The 20,262-nt window shown below is 37.7% G+C and overlaps 1 protein-coding gene across 6 annotated transcripts in view; it reads right to left on the bottom strand.

Moving 5' to 3' along the window:
- The window catches only part of KCNK2 (potassium two pore domain channel subfamily K member 2), a 223,394-nt gene that overhangs the window by 107,617 nt on the left and 95,515 nt on the right, over positions 1–20,262 (bottom strand). For all 6 annotated transcript variants that reach the window (XM_082701753.1, XM_082701756.1, XM_082701755.1 and 3 more), the window contains exon 3: positions 6,991–7,108. In XM_082701753.1, the coding sequence (XP_082557879.1) occupies positions 6,991–7,108 (118 nt within the window). The remainder of the gene's footprint in view (positions 1–6,990; positions 7,109–20,262) is intronic.

Raw genomic sequence — 20,262 nt, 5'->3', positions numbered from 1 at the left:
ATAAAGAAAAATGCAAGGATATTGCAGGGTCAGTGCTAGAAGTTACCTCCCAAGACTATTTGCCTTTTAAGCTGCCTGAAAGAGTTTAACTTTCCTTTAAAATGGGTTTTTCTAGGGGCACCTGGGTGACTCAGTCAATTAAGCATCTGACTCTTGATTTGGGCACACTTTATGATCTCAGAATCATGAGATCGAGCCCGGTGTGGGGTTTTGGACTCAGCTACCCCCTCTAAAAACAAATAAATAAAAATAACAGTTTCCAGAATCTAATCTGCAGTTCTCTGAGAACAGCCAAAAGACTAGTGAAATGCCACAGAATTATGAGTGTACTAAATTAATAAGGTAACACCCAACACCCAAACCTGCAATAACACCACCCTCTGGGAGAAAGCTCTCTGTCAAATTCTACACGCCTGCTTCAAGTCTATTCATTTCCAAGTTCAGATAGTGGTTTCATGAAATCACAACACTGAACAGAAAATACTCTTACAAGTTTCCCCTCACTCTTGAAGGTATAGTTTCCTACCATGTCCAACAGAAATGGTAAATTTCCTGCTGAAGACACACAGAGGACTTCAGTTTTCAATATACCCTCCGCCTTTCCGGTATCGATCTGTTTGGAACTTCTTGCAACAGTTCACCTAAACCTTAATTTTTTTCTTCCTTTTTTGGGTTGTGGTTTATTGTTGTTCTTTTTCTAATCAATTAAGCATTGTGTTATCAACAAGCCAAAAGGGTTTGCCGTTAAGTCTGTGACCATTCCCATAACAGCTTTAGTCCCGCATCGGGCTCTGCTCTGCAGGGAGCTTGCTTCCTTCTCTCCCTCTCTCTGCCTGCCTGTCTGCCTGCTTGTGATCTCTGTCTGTCAAATAAATAAATAAAATCTTTAAAAAAAAAAATTCAATAGAGGGTTAAAAGCAAACTGAAAGTTCTGGTGGCTGGTTCGAAATACAGGAAAAATAAACACAGACGCTACATAACTGATTTCAATCTCTAGACTCAAGGAATAGGAAACAAGAGTCCTTTGTAAATAGGAGAACTGCGACTCCAAAAATGTCTTTCAAAAGTCTCAGCATGATGCTTTGGGATCTCACAGTTGCTAGGGACCATAGTGGGGCCCTTGTTATCTGCATTCTGATGCTCAGAGACCATGATTGAGTGATAAACTTGGGCAAATCCTGGCTCAGGCATTCCAATTTACTTTCCGCTGGGGATAATTTCATTATATTTTAATGCCTCCAGGTAATCGAATCATCTGACATTTTATTCCGATACTTAAACTGAACTCAAAATAGAGTCCAGTTGTCCTTTACATCATTTTTGCCAACAGATTGTCCTAGAGTTTAGGGGATTTCTTATTAGCTTTAAAATAACTTAAAACAGAAGACACAAAGAGTCCCCCTTCGGCATGATGCTCAGGGATTAGTATATTTCCATGTAAGCTTTCTTTTTTTAATCCTGTGTCTGTTAAGGTGGCAGTGAGGAGGGTAAGATGGGGACAGATACATGCTTTACCCTCCTTCCGGCCACCTCCTTAGTTCAAGGCAACGTCTTCGCTCAGAGGGATTAATGGGATTACCTTCTTCACTTTTTAAAAGATTATTTTGGTGGGGGGGGGGCAAAGGGAGAGGGAGAGAGAGAAGCTTAAGCAGGCTCCCCATTGTGTGTGAAGCCCTATGCGGGCCTTGATCTCAAGACCCCAAGATTACGGTCTGAACTGAAATCAAGAGTCAGATGCTCAATGGACTGAGCCACCCAGATACCTCGATGGGATCACAGTCTCACTGGTCTTCTTGCTTCCCTCATGCCCTCCAAATGTCAGCTGAGTCACATCATCCCCGTCTTGTGCTTAAATCCTTCAGTGGCTTCCCACTGCATTCAGACTGTTGCTATGATGTGCCGAGAGTCCCACATGCCCTGGCTCCTCTTAATCTTGCTAACCTTGCTTCTTCCTCCAGGTCCTGCCACAGGGCCTCACCTGTAGTTCTTGAATATGCTCACATCTGTCCCACTCAGGATCTTCGCTATTGCTGGCCCTCTGCGTGAACACATCGTTGCGCTCTGCGCTACCTTGCTGATCTCTTCTCCCGCTTCCGGTTTTAGCTTCCATGTCACCTGCTCAGAGAGCTCCTAAATCAGTCTTCTTTAGATCATGTCCCGCTCCCTGCTTTGGCTCGTTGATCTACTGTCTAACACCACACATGAACTTCCTGGGTAGCATTTATTGTCATCCGCAATGGTCTTGCTTTTTTTCATGTACTGATTGACCATTGGTCTCGTCAGCCCTAATGAGAGCTTCAGGAGGGAGCCCATCTACCTTGCATTCCTAGTCTGTCTGAACTAAAGAATAAACAAGCCAATGTTGGGGGGAGGGTTACGAAAACGAAGCTACCACATAGAACACAACGTAGGAAATCTTGGCCATTTTTAAACTCTCTTCTCTTCACCGGATAGACTAGCGCTGCGGAAGAGTTGCAAGCCTGCTTATTAAATATTCATTTCAATGTTCAACTTGTATTAGTCACCAAGGCCTTTTGATTCTTGCATCTAATTACTTCAGCATCATGTCTTCCTCCTCTCTTCTTGCAACACCAACTCCAACCATCCTGGTCCAGCCTCCCATGCCCCTTCCGGGGGTCACTGGGATGGGTTCCTAATTGCTGTCTCCACCATCTGTCTCCACACATCCTCTTCTTGACAGATGCATCTTCTAATGTCACTTTTAACCTATCACTTCGCTTTCCAACAACAGCAACAACAACAAAACCCCAAACCAACCCATGTTCTATCTTATTATAGTAGGTCTCAGGAATCACATTATATTCAACCGTATCCTTCCCAGCTAAATCGGTCAATAGTATTTCCCGCTACTCTTTAAACAATTCCTGTAGCCCATTTAAATACTTACTTTTCTATCCCCAAAATAAACCAAGCTCAGGTCACTCTCTGTATTCTTGTTCAGTCAGCTCTGTCATGACTTGGAAGCCCTTTTCCCCTCCATTGATCTAAACCAAAACGTTTCCTTCAAAGCTATAGCTGAAATCCAACTTCTCTCATTAGACCTCTCCTCCTAGCTCCAGCCCACATATACTTTCCTTTTTCTCAATTCCTAAACCATTGTTTGAACCACTGTTCCATACAACATTTGATTATACAAGACTTAGCTCTGTTATCCTTCAGTTACTTCAGAAGTGTCCATTTTCTATCCCAAATTGGGTTGCAAGCAGTGGCTGCGTCCCTTCTCTCCTGGCAGTGGCAGAAGTAGCACTGATCCAACAGGAGCCACTCATGCTGACTTACTGATTTACATGGTCCTGATGAGGCATCCCTTTGACCACAGACAACAACTTTAGATAACTTGCAATCCCCAAACAGAACATAATTTTTTTAAAGATTTTATTTATTTATTTGAGAGAGAGACAGTGAGAGAGAGCATGAGCGAGGAGAAGGTCAGAGGGAGAAGCAGACTCCCCATGGAGCTGGGAGCCCGATGCGGGACTCGATCCCGGGACTCCAGGATCATCCTGAGCCAAAGGCAGTCGTCCAACCAACTGAGCCACCCAGGCGCCCCAGAACATAATGTTCTTGGCCCTAATCTGTCCACACAAACTCCCAATACCTAGAATGTTCCCTTTCCACCTTCATTCACCTGAGAAACTCCTAATTCTCTTCCAGGTCTCAACTGGGACACATTTCCTAAGAAAAGGAAAGTACTGTCCCTTCCTTACCCATCCTCCTATCCTGGTATCTACCTAAAGTGTAGTTCCTATAGATTCCCATTAAATACTCTTAACCCATAGCATGTAGTACTCTATATTATAAATGACTATTCGTATGTGTGCAGCTTAGGGTCAAGTAATTTATCTTTTATCTTGATAGTAGCAGAGTGATGGTGCTGTATTATTTGTTGAATAAATAAATGAACAAACCAGCAAAACAGCTGGCACTAAAATCTGTTGAAAGAGCTAAGAATGTAGTATAATAGGTATCAATTTAGTGTTACATAATTTACAACAGGCCACAGTTCATACCATTGAATGTTTATTTGTTATTAGTTCCAATTGTTAAGCATCCACTATGGGTCAAGCATGGGGATACAGAAAAGACTCAAACACATAAAATCCCGAACCTCAGAGAACGTGCATCTCACTAGGTGAGGTGGGCAGGAGTACAGTGTTTGCTCCGAGGTAGAGAGCACAGAGACAGAAGGCTTCTTTCTGCAAGGATGTTGACACTGAGACAATGCTGCCTTGGACCAAAATGGTGGCAGTTTGAATGGTTGTGTGGTGGTTACATTATGGATGTACTTTAAAGTCAGAGCCAACAGAACTGATTGATAGACTGTAAATCAGGTCTGAGGGAATGAGAACAGTCAAGGTTGGATTATAGTCTGTGCAACTGTGGAATGGAACTTGTGCAGGGTTTGGACGTGTATGATTTTGGAAAGAGTTTGCAGATATATAAAGAAAGTTTCTAAAATTAGGCCTTAAATTTTAATAATCTGTTTCGTATAGTTGAACTTCCTTTGGACATATTTCCCATGAACAGCAAGAGTCTCTGTGGCTTCTTAGACAAATTGATAATGCCAAATAGATGAATCTTGGACAGCAGCAGCTAATGCAGCCCTGGGAAGCCTCACCTATATCACGCTCTCCATAAAAGCCACTGCAATTTTTCCTCCAAAACTGTCTCAAATTCTTTTTTTAAATGACTAATACAATGCAGCTAGCGCTAGAGGTTACAATTTCTGAGATTGCTAAAAACCACGTCAAAGCTCACACGGTTATGATCATGATGAAGATTAATAATTATACTTTGAATTCTACTGAATGGTGACTTGGATGTCAAATGGACACATATGCAAGAAGGCAAAATTTTTGCCCTGTCCCAGACCATGATCTAGTCTAAGATCAGAGGATATGACCTTGACCTGGGAATAAAAGAACGTGGAGGAAATGTGGGTGACCTGGAATGACTTAATCCACCTAAAACTAAAGTCTGAGATAGAACAGGAGGCGATTTGGGCTGTCGGAAACTACCTACACAACTGGAATAATCAGCTCCTATGCTTAATGGCTATAATTTGGGGTAAGGCTGGTAATAATGGTTTATTTTTTCATGTGTGGAAGTATATGTCTGCAAAACTTACTGAATTGGGGATTCAAAAAATGAGACTGTTTACAAACACATGATGCAACCGTAAGTCAGTATAATGACTAAGTCTCTTGCAGAATAATTCAGCGGTGGTCATGAGGACTTAGAACCTGAACTTTTGAGTTTTCATGGGGCAGAAGCAAACCATTCTCACTCGGTCTGTGAGGTTCTCCCCCCCCTTCTAGACTCTAAGTAGTTTATACAATAAACAGTTATTTCCATAGTAGAAATGGGCCAAGACGTCTAAGCTCCAAAGTTAACCTGTTATTATGGTTAGAAATCAAGGTTGCCATTCCTCCAGGTTTTCACAGCCACACCAATTTTGACCTCGCTGGTGGAAATGTAAGAGTAAATATAGTTCCTTGACCTCTTCACAGAGGAAAAATCAACATGTTCAGGTATTGTTTTCACTGGCACGTGACCAAGTACAAAGAGGCATTACAGTGGATTTGGGTAATTCCAGGACTTTACAAATGTTTCTCAAAGGAAAAATTTTTTTTATTAACATATAATGTATGATTAACCCCAGGGGTACCAGTCTGTGAATCATCAGGTTTACACACTTCACAGCACTCACCATAGCACATACTTTTCCCAATGTCCATAACCCAACGACCCTCTCCCTCCCCAGGCAATCCTCAATTTGTTCTGTGAGATTAAGAGTCTCTTATGGTTTGTCTCCCTTCAAAGGAAAACTTTAAGCAAGAGTTCATCCATATACTGTCTGTGTCCTCTTATTTCGGAGTTGATATAAAGCACTGATTTGAAAACATTATCTACTTCATAATTTATCAATGGCATCACATACTAAAATGAAAACTTTAAGAATCATAATCCACACCCCAAAATCAGACACCAGGCCCATAAGAGGAAATCTCATCAAAAGCATATGTAGAAGGGAAGAATTCTTCCACTTAAAATTCCTTCATAACTGAGATGAGTCATTTCCTTCCCTATCTTGAAAATTATGCTTTAAACCCACCTCCTTCCATGAAAAAAGACAGCTGTAACTCTTCCCAGTCCCCACAGTGTGGCAAAGTGATTTTCACTATGGGGTCTGTATTTATAGCCTGTGGATATTTCTTAGGCACTGAATGACTAACTACCAGAAGCAAAGTCATGTATATATACCCATTCTGTTTCCAAGAAGGTGCTGAGTGTATGCATCGTCAATCCAAAAAGAGACTGTGCTCCAATATGTGGTCCTTTTTACATGACAACAAACATGAATAGAAGGCAAACAGCAAGGGCTTAAATTTAAATTATTCTTGTAATCCTCATATTTCAGTGTTGATTTTTTTATACATTTACGCTATTGCAAAAACAATGTATTTTCTTTAAAACCCCTGAATTCATTATAATAGACAAGCATATAAGAACAGGAACAATCCTTTGAAATGTGAGTTAAAATTTGCAAATTGAAAAAAGTGATCTCAAATAAGAACTTCACGAAAAGAATGTCAAAACCGTACTTAAATCGTTTCTTTCTACACTAAAAAAATCAAAGATGCAGGAAAATCTGAAACTACTTGCCCCCCCCCACCCAAACCATCATTTCAAGCCATTTCTTGACATTACTATCCATTAGTCAAATGACTCAAATGCTTTGCTCTGGGTTCACATGCATTTTAAACTTAACTTAGTATTCTGGTACAATAATTCATTCCCATCATTCCTTTGCTCAACATTTAAACCCTCTCTTCAAAATCAATTTACTATAATCTAGCTTTCTACCTTCCATAGACCAATTTGACCAACTGTAAAAGCAAAATTCAAACATGAAGTTTAGCTCACAAGCTGCACCAAAATTAAAAAACAAAATAAGTTGTCTCCTACCTATAGTTGTTATAACAGTGCCAGCAAAGAAGAAGGAACTTCCCAAATCCCAGTGACTGATTTGATTGGAGGTGTTTCCTAAAGGTATAATCCCTGCATTTATTGCTGCCACTATTTGCTGCAAGTTTAAAAAGAAATTCATCAGTACACATGAATCACATGGAGGCATCAAACAGTGTATATTTCATCCCAGTTGACGAATTAGACAAAGAGAATCAAGTTTAAGGCTTGGTTTTCCAATTGAAGTATACAATATAGATTAAGGCTTTATACTAAAGAATGTAATAAGATAAATAAGAAAATGGTATGGATATCAAGTGAATGGATCTGTATGGAACATATCATTTTGTATCATATTATATCATATTGTATCAATATGCGTTTGTAGCTCATCCATTAACCTCTTCAGTGACTTATTTAAATTAACTACTAGATACAGCCATGATTTTTAGTCAGCACCCCAGAGTTAAAAAATCTGATTGCAAACTTACAAGTTAAATAATATATAATAGCTTCATCACAGAGCAAGTGTTTCCAAAGTGCTCATCATTTTGAATGTTAAACATATGCAGCCAAGCCTGGGTTGTGTATAAGTGTACAGTGTATTTATCAATAAGGTCCAACAAAACAGGCTAAGATAAGAAGCAAAGGCAAAAACAATTCACTATCATATTTCAGTTAGTCCATTCGTATCTAGAGTTTCAGAATCTCTGCAGACTTTTTATAAGTTCTATGACAATAGAATTGTCACAGCATCACCAAAATACCACCAAAGATCCACAGATGACAATCACTCAGCAACATTCATATATGGACACTCAGATCTGGATGCCGTCTTGAATAGTTCAGAAAGACAAAAAGACGACATTATAATCCCTTCCGTCATCAGATGTTGAGCAGAAGAGGGGAATATCCAGAAGCACAAAACATAGAAGAGAATATGTTAGGAGAAAATTGGGTAGTAAAAGAGAGACATACAGATTGTAGGAAAAGATGTTTCTGCATATAGTTTCAGAAATCTTTATCATTTAATTCCCAGATTTTAAAATTGGAAGGAGCATCATCTGATAGGCAAGGAAAGTGAAGACCAAGAAAGATAAAGTGACTTGTTTAAAGTTAGACTACTGGTAAATGGACAAAAACCACACTGTGAAGATGGGGGCACTACCCCCAGGAAATTACTGCCAGATGGAAAAGAGCATGTAATCCAGAATGGAAACGCAATATAAAATTTCATTTGTCTGATCTGTTAACCCTATAAATTAAAACTTCAATAGTTCTGTATAAAGTTAGTTGAATGGTAATGCTATTTAAAAAACTTTAACAGTAATATATTTACTGTAAAAAATTAGGAAAATACAGAAAGGCATATTCTCTATTTTTATTTAATATTTTTCTACGTATAGTTTTTTTGTCATTACCATATTAACTTAATCCCTGCCAGATACGTAGATGTATATGCTGTTCTAAAATTTCTTATTATGAAAAGTGCTGCTGCAAACATATTTAAGTATAAATGTTTTTTCATTTCTGAATATTTCATTGAGACTGCGTGAAATAAATTTGTCACATTAAATATTGTGAATATTTTAATACACATAATTTATAATATCAAGTAGCTATCCAGGAAGATTGTACAATTTACAGTTGCCCCTGCAATGATTTACAAATGCTTAGCAATGCTATTAGCCCTAATATTAATATTTTATCTTTAGTGAAATGATAAGAATTGTTTACATTTATAAATCCTCTATTGTGAGTGAAGTTAAATGAAAAAGCTTTATTGATTATACATTAAATGCATATAAATATAGATATATGCACATATATGCACAGTGCACAATGAAGCTATGAGATATCTGATTTTTTTTCACCTCTCTATTGTAACTTTAATAATGATAAGGAAGGCCTCTCTATTTTTTTTTTTAAATGTTTTGTGTGTAGCTACTAATCTATTTTTTTAAACATTTTATTTAGTTATTTGAGAGAGAGAGCATAAGAGGGGAGAAGGTCAGAGGGAGAAGCAGACTCCCCATGGAGCTGGGAGCCCGATGCGGGACTCGATCCTGCAACTCCAGGATCATGACCTGAGCCGAAGGCAGTTGCTTAACCAACTGAGCCACCCAGGCGCCCTCCTAATCTATTATTCTTGTGTAGACTTTAGAATCGCTTAATTAAATTTTACAGAAACTTTCGTTCCCACATGTTTGCATTATTTGGATATATATGAAACTCGTAAGTTAATTAACGAAACTGAACATTATTGTAATAGTGAAACTTCCTATCACAGAACATGGTATGCATCTCCATTTATCAAGTCCCCTTTAATATCCTGAAACAGAGTACTTTTATATGCTTCCTATAGGTCTGTAAGGTTATTCTTGGGCATTCTGCTTTCTCACCTTTTGAATTATCACTGGTTATTGCTGCTGTATACACAAATACACATTGCCCATTCTCTGCACTAGCAGTGCTCAAATTCTTTTTATCTCAAAACCACTTTGCAGTGTCAAAAATTACTGATGACAGCAGGGGTCTTTTGTATATGTGAGTTATAACTATTGACATTTACTGTATTTACTAAAATTTCTAATTTTCAAAATTTTAATTTGTGTAAAAATAGCAAGAAGGCCATTATATGTTAATATAAATAACCAAATTTTGGGGCACCTGGGTGGCTCAGTAGGTTAAGCCGCTGCCTTTGGCTCGGGTCATGATCTCAGAGTCCTGGGATCAAGCCCCACATCGGGATTTCTGCTCAGCAGGGAGCCTGCTTCCTCCTCTCTCTCTGCCTGCCTCTCTGCCTGCTTGTGATCTCTGTCAAATAAATAAATAAAATCTTAAAAAAAAACCAAATTTTATGAAGACAATTGTTTTCCAAAATCAAAAAATATTTAGTGAGAAGAGAGGAATTGTTTTAGAAATCTCTTCAGTCTCCAGGGATGCCTAGGTGGCTCAGTTGGTTAGCTGCCTTCAGCTCAGGTCATGATCCCAGGGTCCTGGGACTGAGCCCCATGTTGGGCTCTCTGCTCAATAGGGAGCCTGCTTTTCCTTCTCCCTCTGCCTGCCACTCTGCCCATTTGTGATCTCTCTGTCAAATAAATAATATCTTAAAAAGAGAAAAGGGGGACAACTGGGTGGCTCAGTCAGTTACATGTCTGTCTTTGGCTTACATCATGATCTTGGGGTTCTGGGATGGAGCCCCACTCCCATACCCAGCTCCCTGCTCAGTGGGGAGTCCACTTCTCCCTCTCCCTTTGCCTACCCCCTACCCCGCCCACCCCATGCTCTCTGGCTCTCTCTCTGTCAAGTAAATAAATAAAACCTTTAAAAAAAATTCTTAAATTTCTGGATTAGTAGAAAACAGATTCAATTATATGCTTCTGCATTCAGCTTACTAGAAAGCACATCGCATAGCTTCTGAAAAATGAGACAAGGGGAGTGGAAAGGAAAATCATCTTAGTATTTTCAAGAAAATATCTTTGACCTCATCAGACCTCTGAGAATGTCTTGGAATAACATCTTGAGAACCACTGCTGTATACTGAAATTTTCTGATTTGATTTTGTTTTGTATCTGGAGAACCAAAGTAAGCAAGCTTATAGCTCTACAAATAATGGTATTTTACCTCTTCATCTTCCAAAAGTTATGTTCTATTACCTTTCATTCCTTATTATGTTGATCAGTATTTCCAGAGAAATGTTAAATAAAAAAAAAGCAGACTTCTTTTTGTGTAGCATTTAAATTCCTCAATGTTTTAGTTTTTTATCATTAAATATATTGACTATTGGCAAGAAAATGGTATTTAATTAAATAATTACAAGAGCAAGCAAGTAAAAAGGACTGATAAGTGAAACTGGAATATCTAAAAATGTCTTTGGAAATATTTTCAGGTAACAATAAACACAAGGGAGGTGTATATAAACATTGTAAGCGCAGACTGGTAATTGCTAGCTTTGCAACTCACAAGAAAACTAATGCTGTCAGTAAAAATACCAAGGAGAAGGAGGGTGGATTTAGATACATTTAAATACACTGTAATTACATTACAAAAAAGGTATATTTTTATACATTTTAGACATTTCTTCAACATATTCACTTATTCCAAAATATTTATCAGTTGTTTATAATGCTAAGCAATGGGGAAACAACAGAGAAGTTAAAAAAAAAAAAAAAAAAGGGACTTATTTTTAAAAGATTTTATTTATTTATTTTTCAGAGAGAGAGAGAGCGCCCAAACAGGAAGAGTAGCAGGCTCCACACCGAGCAAGTAGCCTGATATGGGACTCGATCCCAAGACCCTGGGATCATAACCTGAGCCGAAAGCAGATGCTTAACCAACTGAGTGACCCAGGCATCCCAGGTGACATAGTTATAAATGAGAAAGGACAAGGCATGTCTTTAGAATCCACCCCATTAGATACAATTATTTTATTGATTAGAAGCAAGCTAATTTCTCCAGCAATTGACTTAAAACAGCCTACATGGCCAGCACCATTATTTTAGCCAGTTCTTTTGTTGTCAATAACGAGATACAACATTACCCAGAAACTTGGATAAAAACCATAAATTAATTAAGTGCAAAAGAAGCAAATGTAGACTTAGAAAAAGTCAAGACTGGTAATGTGTGGGTTGTAAATAGTTATCACAGAGCTATGATGATTGCAACAGAGGCTTGAGAAGGAACTGGGAATATATCCAGTCACTATGAGAATGAGTCTACCACGAGGCTCTTTATTTGGGAATATTTTTGTGAATTTATTTCATATTTTTGTACAAGATCTCTGGGTCAACATCCGCAGGAAACTGGTTGCCCTTGGCAAATGTACTCATAGATCTAAGAGTCTTGAATTTCAACATCGGTTCAGGCTGTCAAAGCACTTAACAAATACCTTCGTTAGAACTGTTCCTGTATGTACCATATTAGGTGACTAAAGTAACAATCATTTCATCAATAATAAAAATAATAAAATAATAAATAATAAAATAATAAAAATTCATTTTTCCATGAAAGGTAACTTCTGTAAACCATCAAGTCATGTTGACAACTTACAAATAAGTCAAATTGGTTAGAGTAAAGGAAATTTGGATCCTATGCATCGAATCCTAACAAAGGATTCCTTGAAGTGTGGATTAAAAAGGGCTTCCCAACTTAAAATCTACAGTAGAAAGAGGATAAGATAATCTTGGCTGGATTCACATTTAATTTTGATCTTTAGTATATAGATAATCACGGAATGTGCATCAAGAAAACGAAATTGAGGGGCGCCTGGGTGGCTCAGTGAGTTAAGCCTCTGCCTTCAGCTCAGGTCATGAACTCAGGGTCCTGGGATCGAGCCCCATATCGGGCTCTTTACTTGGTGGTGAGCCTGCTTCCTCCTCTCTCTCTGTCTCCCTTTCTGCCTACTTGTGATCTCTCTCGCTGTGTCAAATAAATAAAATCTTAAAAAAAAAAAAAAAGAAAGAAAACAAAGTTGAATCATGGTCCTAGTCAGGGTATGAGTTGAAATTTCATAAATAGAGCTCTAAGAACTCTGTACTCACTGAGATGATAAAGGTAATTACTCAGAAAAGTAATGATGAAAAATGTGAGTTTCCATGACAGTGATGTCTTTAGAACAGAAGTTCACAGAGTTCTACTGTGATTTTGTGCATTCCTGAATTGTAAGAAGTTGTCTCTGTGTCATTTAGCATTTTGGAACTATATTCAGCTTTGACACCAAACACTAATAAGACACACTTATTTGCAATTGTACGAGACTAGCCTTGGAGCACAAGGCAATCACTGGCAATCATGAAAATGTTTCTGTGAGTCCAACGCCTAGGAGCAACTTTTTCATGTGTTATAAAGTACTTGACCAGCTACTGTGTCATTGAAGGAAAATGTGATGAAAATTAAATAATCCCAGGGAAGACCCGAAGAATATATTGTTTTAAAAAAAAGTTATATCCTGGATTTTAAAATATAGGTGATACCATAAGTTCTAATCTTGCTTTTTCTCCCATTTACTCTGAGGCTCAGATGTTCACATTCAATAAAACAATACAGAATGTTCCGAATGCCTTCCACAAATTCCTCCTCTGCTCATACCATAATCATGATTTGACTAAAATATATTTTCATACCTATAATCCTAAAAGCAAATTCACACTAATAATTTGGAAGTTTTAAGTAAAAATTCTAAACTACAGGTATTACTCTCTGAGTGACACCAGTGATGTAGGCAAAACTGGTCCAATGACAACTTTAAAAAAAAAAAATTATTTATTAAGTAATCTCCACACCCAACATGGGGTTGGAACTCAGAACCATGAGATTAAAGTCACAGGCTTTTCTGTCTGAGCCAGCCAGGTGCCCTGGCAACTTCTTTTAACTTGGTATTTAAGGTTGATCTCATTTTTTTCTCATCTGGAACGAATGCTATTTTCAATAAATTGATATAATGGCCAAGTCCAGTTACAATTACACTGACACCTATTATTACACAGTTGCTTAAAGAAGAATATAAATATTATCTTGCCAAATTTTTGTAAGAAATGATTATACTTTTTTTTTTTTTTTTGGCCATTATTTCCTTGTCGGGGAACCATGCTCATCCTGAAAGGAACCTAGTCTTTAGGAGAAGAATCAAATCACACATTCACAATAACACATCTGAACACTTAAAGTTTGTAAGCAAGATTACTTTTAAGATGCATAATGAGAAAAGCAAAACAATAAATGATGTTCTCATTGCCAAAGAACTTTGTGAGAAGATATACTGGTAGGCATTATTACTATATATTATTACGCCAGAAAAATAATCACCCATCAATTATATGCAGTAATATAGGAGTACTATTGCCAAATGCTATCATTATTCATCTGATTCTTAACCTTCTGGTTATATATGTCAACACCATGATCACCTAATGTCAGATGATCTGAACTGCTTTGAAAGGCCCTGCTCATAAAACCAGAGATAATCTCAAAATGGCCTTTACTCTTACAAGTTCATAATTCACGAACTGCGCGGTGAAGCCTACGGCACCTTGACTGGCATATTTGAATCAATGAGGAGTCACATTTGTTTATCCATTTCCTGAGAGATTTTTTTTTTTTTTTTTTATTGACCACATCTGTCTGAAATGTTATTTACAGACATCATTTGCTCAAGAAACTTCTCCTCTAATGTCAGTCACATGTAGTAGTCTTAATTACTGGGGCTGTTTCTTTTCTTCGACATATCAAATTTGGTTCAACAGAGAAGTAGCATTATAGAGCTGTATTCTAAACTTCATACGAAGGTGGTCCATGGTACATCTTCGTACCAATGGGCCAAATGCCAACTAATCTTCTTCGCTGTTTGGTCCTTTCACGGAATTCTGGAAACTAAAGTAATGACCTTGGCTTTCTTGTACGATAATATTTTGATCAGAGTACCACTTGGGACCATAGACAATCCAACAAGGGAAGAAACAACTTCTTGAAAACCACACTGTATTAGCATAATGTTCCACAGGACTATTCCAAGGACAGCTCTCTGCTAATGATAGTATTAGGGTGAACCAAGTAAAATTGTCAATATCTAAATCCTTTTTGTCCTACAAAATGACAACTTCATATTAGCACACAAAAGAATGGCACTTCTTTTTTCATCAGTAGTATGAAATAACATGCTAACTCTCATTTAAGTGTGACATCTATTACTTTCAGCACTAAGGCTAAATTCCCATTAGCAGGAAACTGTTAAAATCAGTTATGGTCTTGCTTACAGTTCCATATGAAGAATATATACTTCTCAGATTAAATAAAACCCTATATGGCTGAGAATTCCCTTCTGAGAAAACATGGACTATTGAATTCCTATTGGAAATTCAAGTCATGTCCAACTTTTGCACATATCTGAAAAGTCAGAGCATATTATCCAATACTTAAGATGTTTATATTTTGTAGAAGCAAATTTATATATTCATCTCTTGATATCAAATTTCCATACTAATATACATTCTAGCCTCCAAGTTGGTAAGTGAACCTGAGATACACTCTATGTAACTTAGTTTTTCAGAAATTCTATAGTTATATGGAGATGACACGTTTTGTTTTGCCTATGCAAAATAGGGGAATCTATATAAATTCTAAAAAGAAAAAGAAAACCCAAAATTATATTCAACAATTAAACTGTTTTAAGAACTGACAAAGTTTAGATTTTTAAAAATCTAACATTGATAATCTTTTCCCCTTTAAAAATATATTTCTGATTTCTGTGGAGAAAAAAGATGGAGTAGTATATTTGCATATTTTATACAGAACACAGGTGATTAAATCATTCTATATTTAGAGTCTGGTAAAGAAGCAAGTTTTCACAATTTCTCCAGGGCCTGTCTTTTAAGTGAGAAAAGTAATATGCAGTGATGTTTTTAATCTATTGTTCTTGTTGAAAACAATTTGACTCAAAATACATTTCATGTTTTCTTTAAAAGCCTTTCAAAATCCTTGAACCTGTTTCCCAGTAATCCATTACCTACATTTAACCACACACTAATTAGAAACTTTCTATAAAGAAGCATCTTTTCTACAAATAAAAAGCTTAATTCTTTTTTTTTTTTTTTAAGTAAGCTCTGCACCCAACACAGGGCTTGAACTCATGACCCCAAGATCGACAGCCAATGCTTAACCAGGTCAGGAAGACACCCCCCAAAATGTAATTCTTATAATCTAAAAAAGATAGTATTTCCTAAGGGAAGCCGTTTCTACACACCAGGCTTTAGAAAGCACCTCAAAAGTAAATGTCCTGCTTACCTTCCCATGTCTTTCTTTCTATTTAGAGATTACCCCATTGCATGCTAAAGCTATTTTTATATACACTAATGAAATGTACAGCTTTTTTTCTTTTGCTCTTTTGAAAGTGTAAATTTATTTCCTATTAGTAGAAACAAAAGCTTAAAATTCAGAGTAGGAAAGAACAGAGAATCAGAGATGGATGTCACCCACAGAGCCCACTGAAAGAGGCAAACTGATGGGCATTAGAATTGTCTTCCCTGATTATAACCATTTTGGAAAATATTTTTAATCCTAACATGAATTTACAGGTTACTGGACATTTGGAAAAATAAAAATAAAAAAGCTCACTCTATAGGTCCTAAAACCATTTTTGTAACATGCATACATTCCATTTTTGGTTCTGTTCATGCTTAAAACCATTAAGTGTGCTTTCAACGATTTCCCTATAACATAAATATGCTCCAAGGCATTTTGAAGCCATTAATACCTCACTTCATAGTCATCGATACGTCACTGAGTAGCAACATGTAAAATACTTTAAATAACCAACCCTCTACTAATAAATAAGTTTGTATCACTGTGTCCAAGGTCAAATGACCATTTGCAAAGTTATTATAGAGATGACTTATACATCAGACAATGACTGAATGTGAAACAGATTCTGTTCTTCTTTGAGCCCAGTGTGAAATGCCACTGTGATGTAGAAAGGATAAAATGTGCTCAAGACCCTTGGGTCCTTGCCGCTCTGGAGATCCAGGAAAATGCATCTGAAGCAAGCATACTGAAACCTGCCTTTCCCCAGCTATGCATTTTTCCATCTTTTTCTGGATTTCATATAATTCTGTGGCATATTAATAATTTATCAGAGCATTAGTCTCTATCTTTTTGGTGCCTTCCACCTTATCTCAGCCTTGGTGGTGGAAAAGAGTTTAAAGAATAGGAAAATATGGGAAAAAAGAAGGTAGAACAAGAAGTCAACAAGAAACAAAAGAGCAAGTAGAGGGGAAAAGATAAATGTTAGTTAGATAACAAAGAAGAGACAGTTCTAGAAGAATCAGATAGGAACTTAATTCAAGTCATAGTCACTCTATCTAGGAAGCTCTTTTAAAAAGAGGTTGTCCTTAAAATAGGATTTGAGTAGGCAGAAACCTGAGATCAAGAAGACACAGCATCTAAGACAATATTTTTATACCATTTTGCCTGGGACGTACAACACTAACCAGCATTTATTCATGCACTGTTTTAAAGGCTGAAGTTCTAAACTGATGAGAAAAAAACAGCCCAAAATGAGCAAAGGGAGTTTTCCTCTGTCAATTACATGCATCCACAGAATTCCCAAATTTAGAGATTCTTATGGCTTTTTCAGTAAAATGCCTCTGATCCCTATTAATTTGATTTTCCAGTACACTTAAGCCTGTATTTCCATAACAGATACAAATCTAAACTAAAAAGTGCTTCATACCTATATAAAAGTAATCACAGGGGAAATAGGGGAATTATTCAAGTTTCCACAGAAAGGCAACTTTTTTTTTATTATGCATTTTAAAAACAAATGATTTTTTCCCCTGCCCTTTCTGAGTTTGTAACTAAAAGATCATAGCAAGGATTGAAAATCTCAGGCTCTGTACACACACACACACACCCAACAAAGTAGCCTGCTAATCAAATTTGTGTTTGAATAAATCAGACTTCTATAGCCCAAATCAGCCATCAGTAAAGGCAAAATATCATAATACTAAAACATTTCAGTAACATTCTGGTTGGCATATCCTCTGTTAAAGTTCCCACCCAACTCCCTTCCCCCTCAAAATTTATGTATTCCTTATTTCAACTGAGTTGACTCATTGCCATTAGTAAGTCTAAAAGAAATTGTTATGCTTTCAGGTTCCAGGCAAAATTTCTTAATACACCACAGAGTAAGTGTACAAATGACTCGCTAACATTACACAGAGAAAAGGAAGTCTGGCAAAAGTGCTTAATATGTTTATATTTCTTGGCTCAATGTCACAAAATCAAGATGGCAAAAATAGTATATGAATAACTTCCCAAAACGTAGTGATTCATACCCATCCTTAGCTTTCCTCCAAGTCTTCCCCGTACTTCTCAATTACACACCCATCCACTCACCAGTCATACAAATATTGAATTGGTTAAAACCCATTTTCTTGAGAAACAGGAACCTGCTAGAATTTCTTTGATTTTTCCAAGCCCACTGGAATGACAGAGCTACCCTTTGACACCTGTCCAGTAGTTATTGCACAAAAATGCAATTAAACCCTTCCCTCGGGCAGCTCTCAAACTGATTTAATAGTGTCACACCACAACCATCAGTCCTAAAAATGAGCCTGGCATCTTTCCTCATGTTTTCTTCATTAGTCACTCACACATGCTGTATTGTTCATCTTCATTCACACAAGGATTTCATTCTCGAGAGCATTTCAGAGCACGGTTACCTATGAAACAGAAGATGTTCCCAAATCCACATATAGGCACGAGAATGGAGGGTCTTCTCTGCTCAGAGGCTGAGCGTATGAAGATGCATTTGTCCCCATTCAGTGGGAGGTCAAATGCCTGGAGAGGTATCAAGTTGGCCCAACATCCTTAGTGATCTTTATTTCTCCTGTCTCCAAACTCTTTCCAACCAAGCACGTGTTTATGCTGGTGGAATGAGCACAATAGGTTTAAACTGGGCAGGGAGAGAGAAATGCATGATCACAGCCAAGCAACACGTAGTTTCTGGAGAATCCAGAGTGTTGGCATTGGGGAGAGGACTGAATACACCTGAATGTCACTCACTGTGTTTATTCTTAGTCACCTGCTGTGCATCTACGGGATGTCCAGGAGGTAGCTTTGTCTCCTTAAGCAACTATTTGAAACCAACAGTGCAAGGCCTGAAGTGCTTCACCATCTCATGAAATTAACACTGTGAACATTATCAATATGGTGTCCCTTAACAGGAATCACATATGTATTATTTACCTTCCATAAAAGCTGAGGCATAGAGAGACTAAATGGATCACTAGTTCAAAACAAACAAGCCCAGTAATGAACCTGGTAAACCAGTCTCTTGTCTTGGTGATACAGTTGAGCTGTATTATAGCTTTGGTTTCCTAGTGTTGGATGTAGTTGTCATTTATAGTATTATTTTTATGTGAAAACACACGGGAAGTCCCAAGCCAGAAATACATTTATAAATAAATTTTCAAAAGAATCCATTCATAAGTTCAAAGCTAGGTGAACGTTTATTTATTTTATCCATATGTATATATATATATCCCAATGGTCATCAGGCCTTGTCTTCAATGTGTATGTCACACACGGCCTATGTGTCTAGTGTAATGCCTGCTGCTCAAGAATTATTCGTGGCGGGGCGCCTGGGTGGCTCAGTGGGTTAAAGCCTCTGCCTTCAGCTCGGGTCATGGTCCCGGGGTCCTGGGATCGAGCCCCACATCAGGCTCTCTGCTCAGCGGGGAGCCTGTTTCCTCCTCTCTCTCTCTCTGCCTACCTGTGATCTCTGTCAAACAAATAAATTAAAAAAAAAAAAAAGAATTTTTCGTGGCATACTTCGTGCTCACTGATTTCTAAGTACACAAATGATCAATATTGTGCACTGACAGGGTAGAGCACTAACTGCAGACTACAGGTCGTGACCAGCTCTGATGTGGACACAACTAATTGCTTCCACCATGCAGCATGTCTTCACTTGGCCTACAGAACACCACACTCTCTAGCTTTCCTCCAGGCTCCCTGAATGATGTTTCGTCTCCCTCACCTTTGAGCCTATGGCTCTGTCCCCCATCCCTCCACACTCCTAAGTGATTTCATTTGAACTCAAGACTCTAGATATCAATATGTGATAACTCCCAAGTGTATTATTCATTCAGGACTACTTCCCCACCTGGATGTCTGAAAGGCAATTCAGACCAATCAGATGCCAAGTTGAACTCCTGAGCTCCTCCCTGAAACCTGATTCAGCTGAGTTTTATTCTTGTCATTAACTGGCAACTTTAGTTTTATAGTTCTTAAGGCCCCAAACCTATGAATCATTCTCCACTTCTTTCTCTCACAACTCGTATCAAATCCCATTAGCTGTACCTTCAAAATATCCCTCTGACCCTGTGTCATCACAACTTGCTTCTGTCCTCACCTAGACTACCAGCTTCCACCAGGGTTCCAACTTTGCCCCCCTACAGCTCTCCCTCACAGGATAACGTAAGTCAGATTATGTACTTGCTCTCCTCTCTACCTGGAATGCCTTCCCCTAAGTATTCATACATCAGTGCAAAGGGTGACTATCTTTCAGATTGTGCTAAAATACCTGAATTCCTTCATTTGCCAATTTAATTAGCCGAGGCAGCAATTCTCTATCATGTAACCTACATTACTTTTTCAGAACACTTAGAATGGTTTGAAACTTCCTTATGTGTTATTAGTTTACTTATTTTTTCTTTCTGTAATTATAAGAACCTTACTTGAGTTGCTCATGGCTCTAAAACCCATAACCTCAAG

This window comes from Mustela nivalis (assembly GCF_964662115.1).
Source record: "Mustela nivalis genome assembly, chromosome: 16".
In the NCBI taxonomy this organism is placed as follows: Eukaryota; Metazoa; Chordata; class Mammalia; order Carnivora; family Mustelidae; genus Mustela; species Mustela nivalis.
Note: the sequence above shows the minus strand (reverse complement) of the source record. Positions and strands in the feature narration are given on the sequence as shown.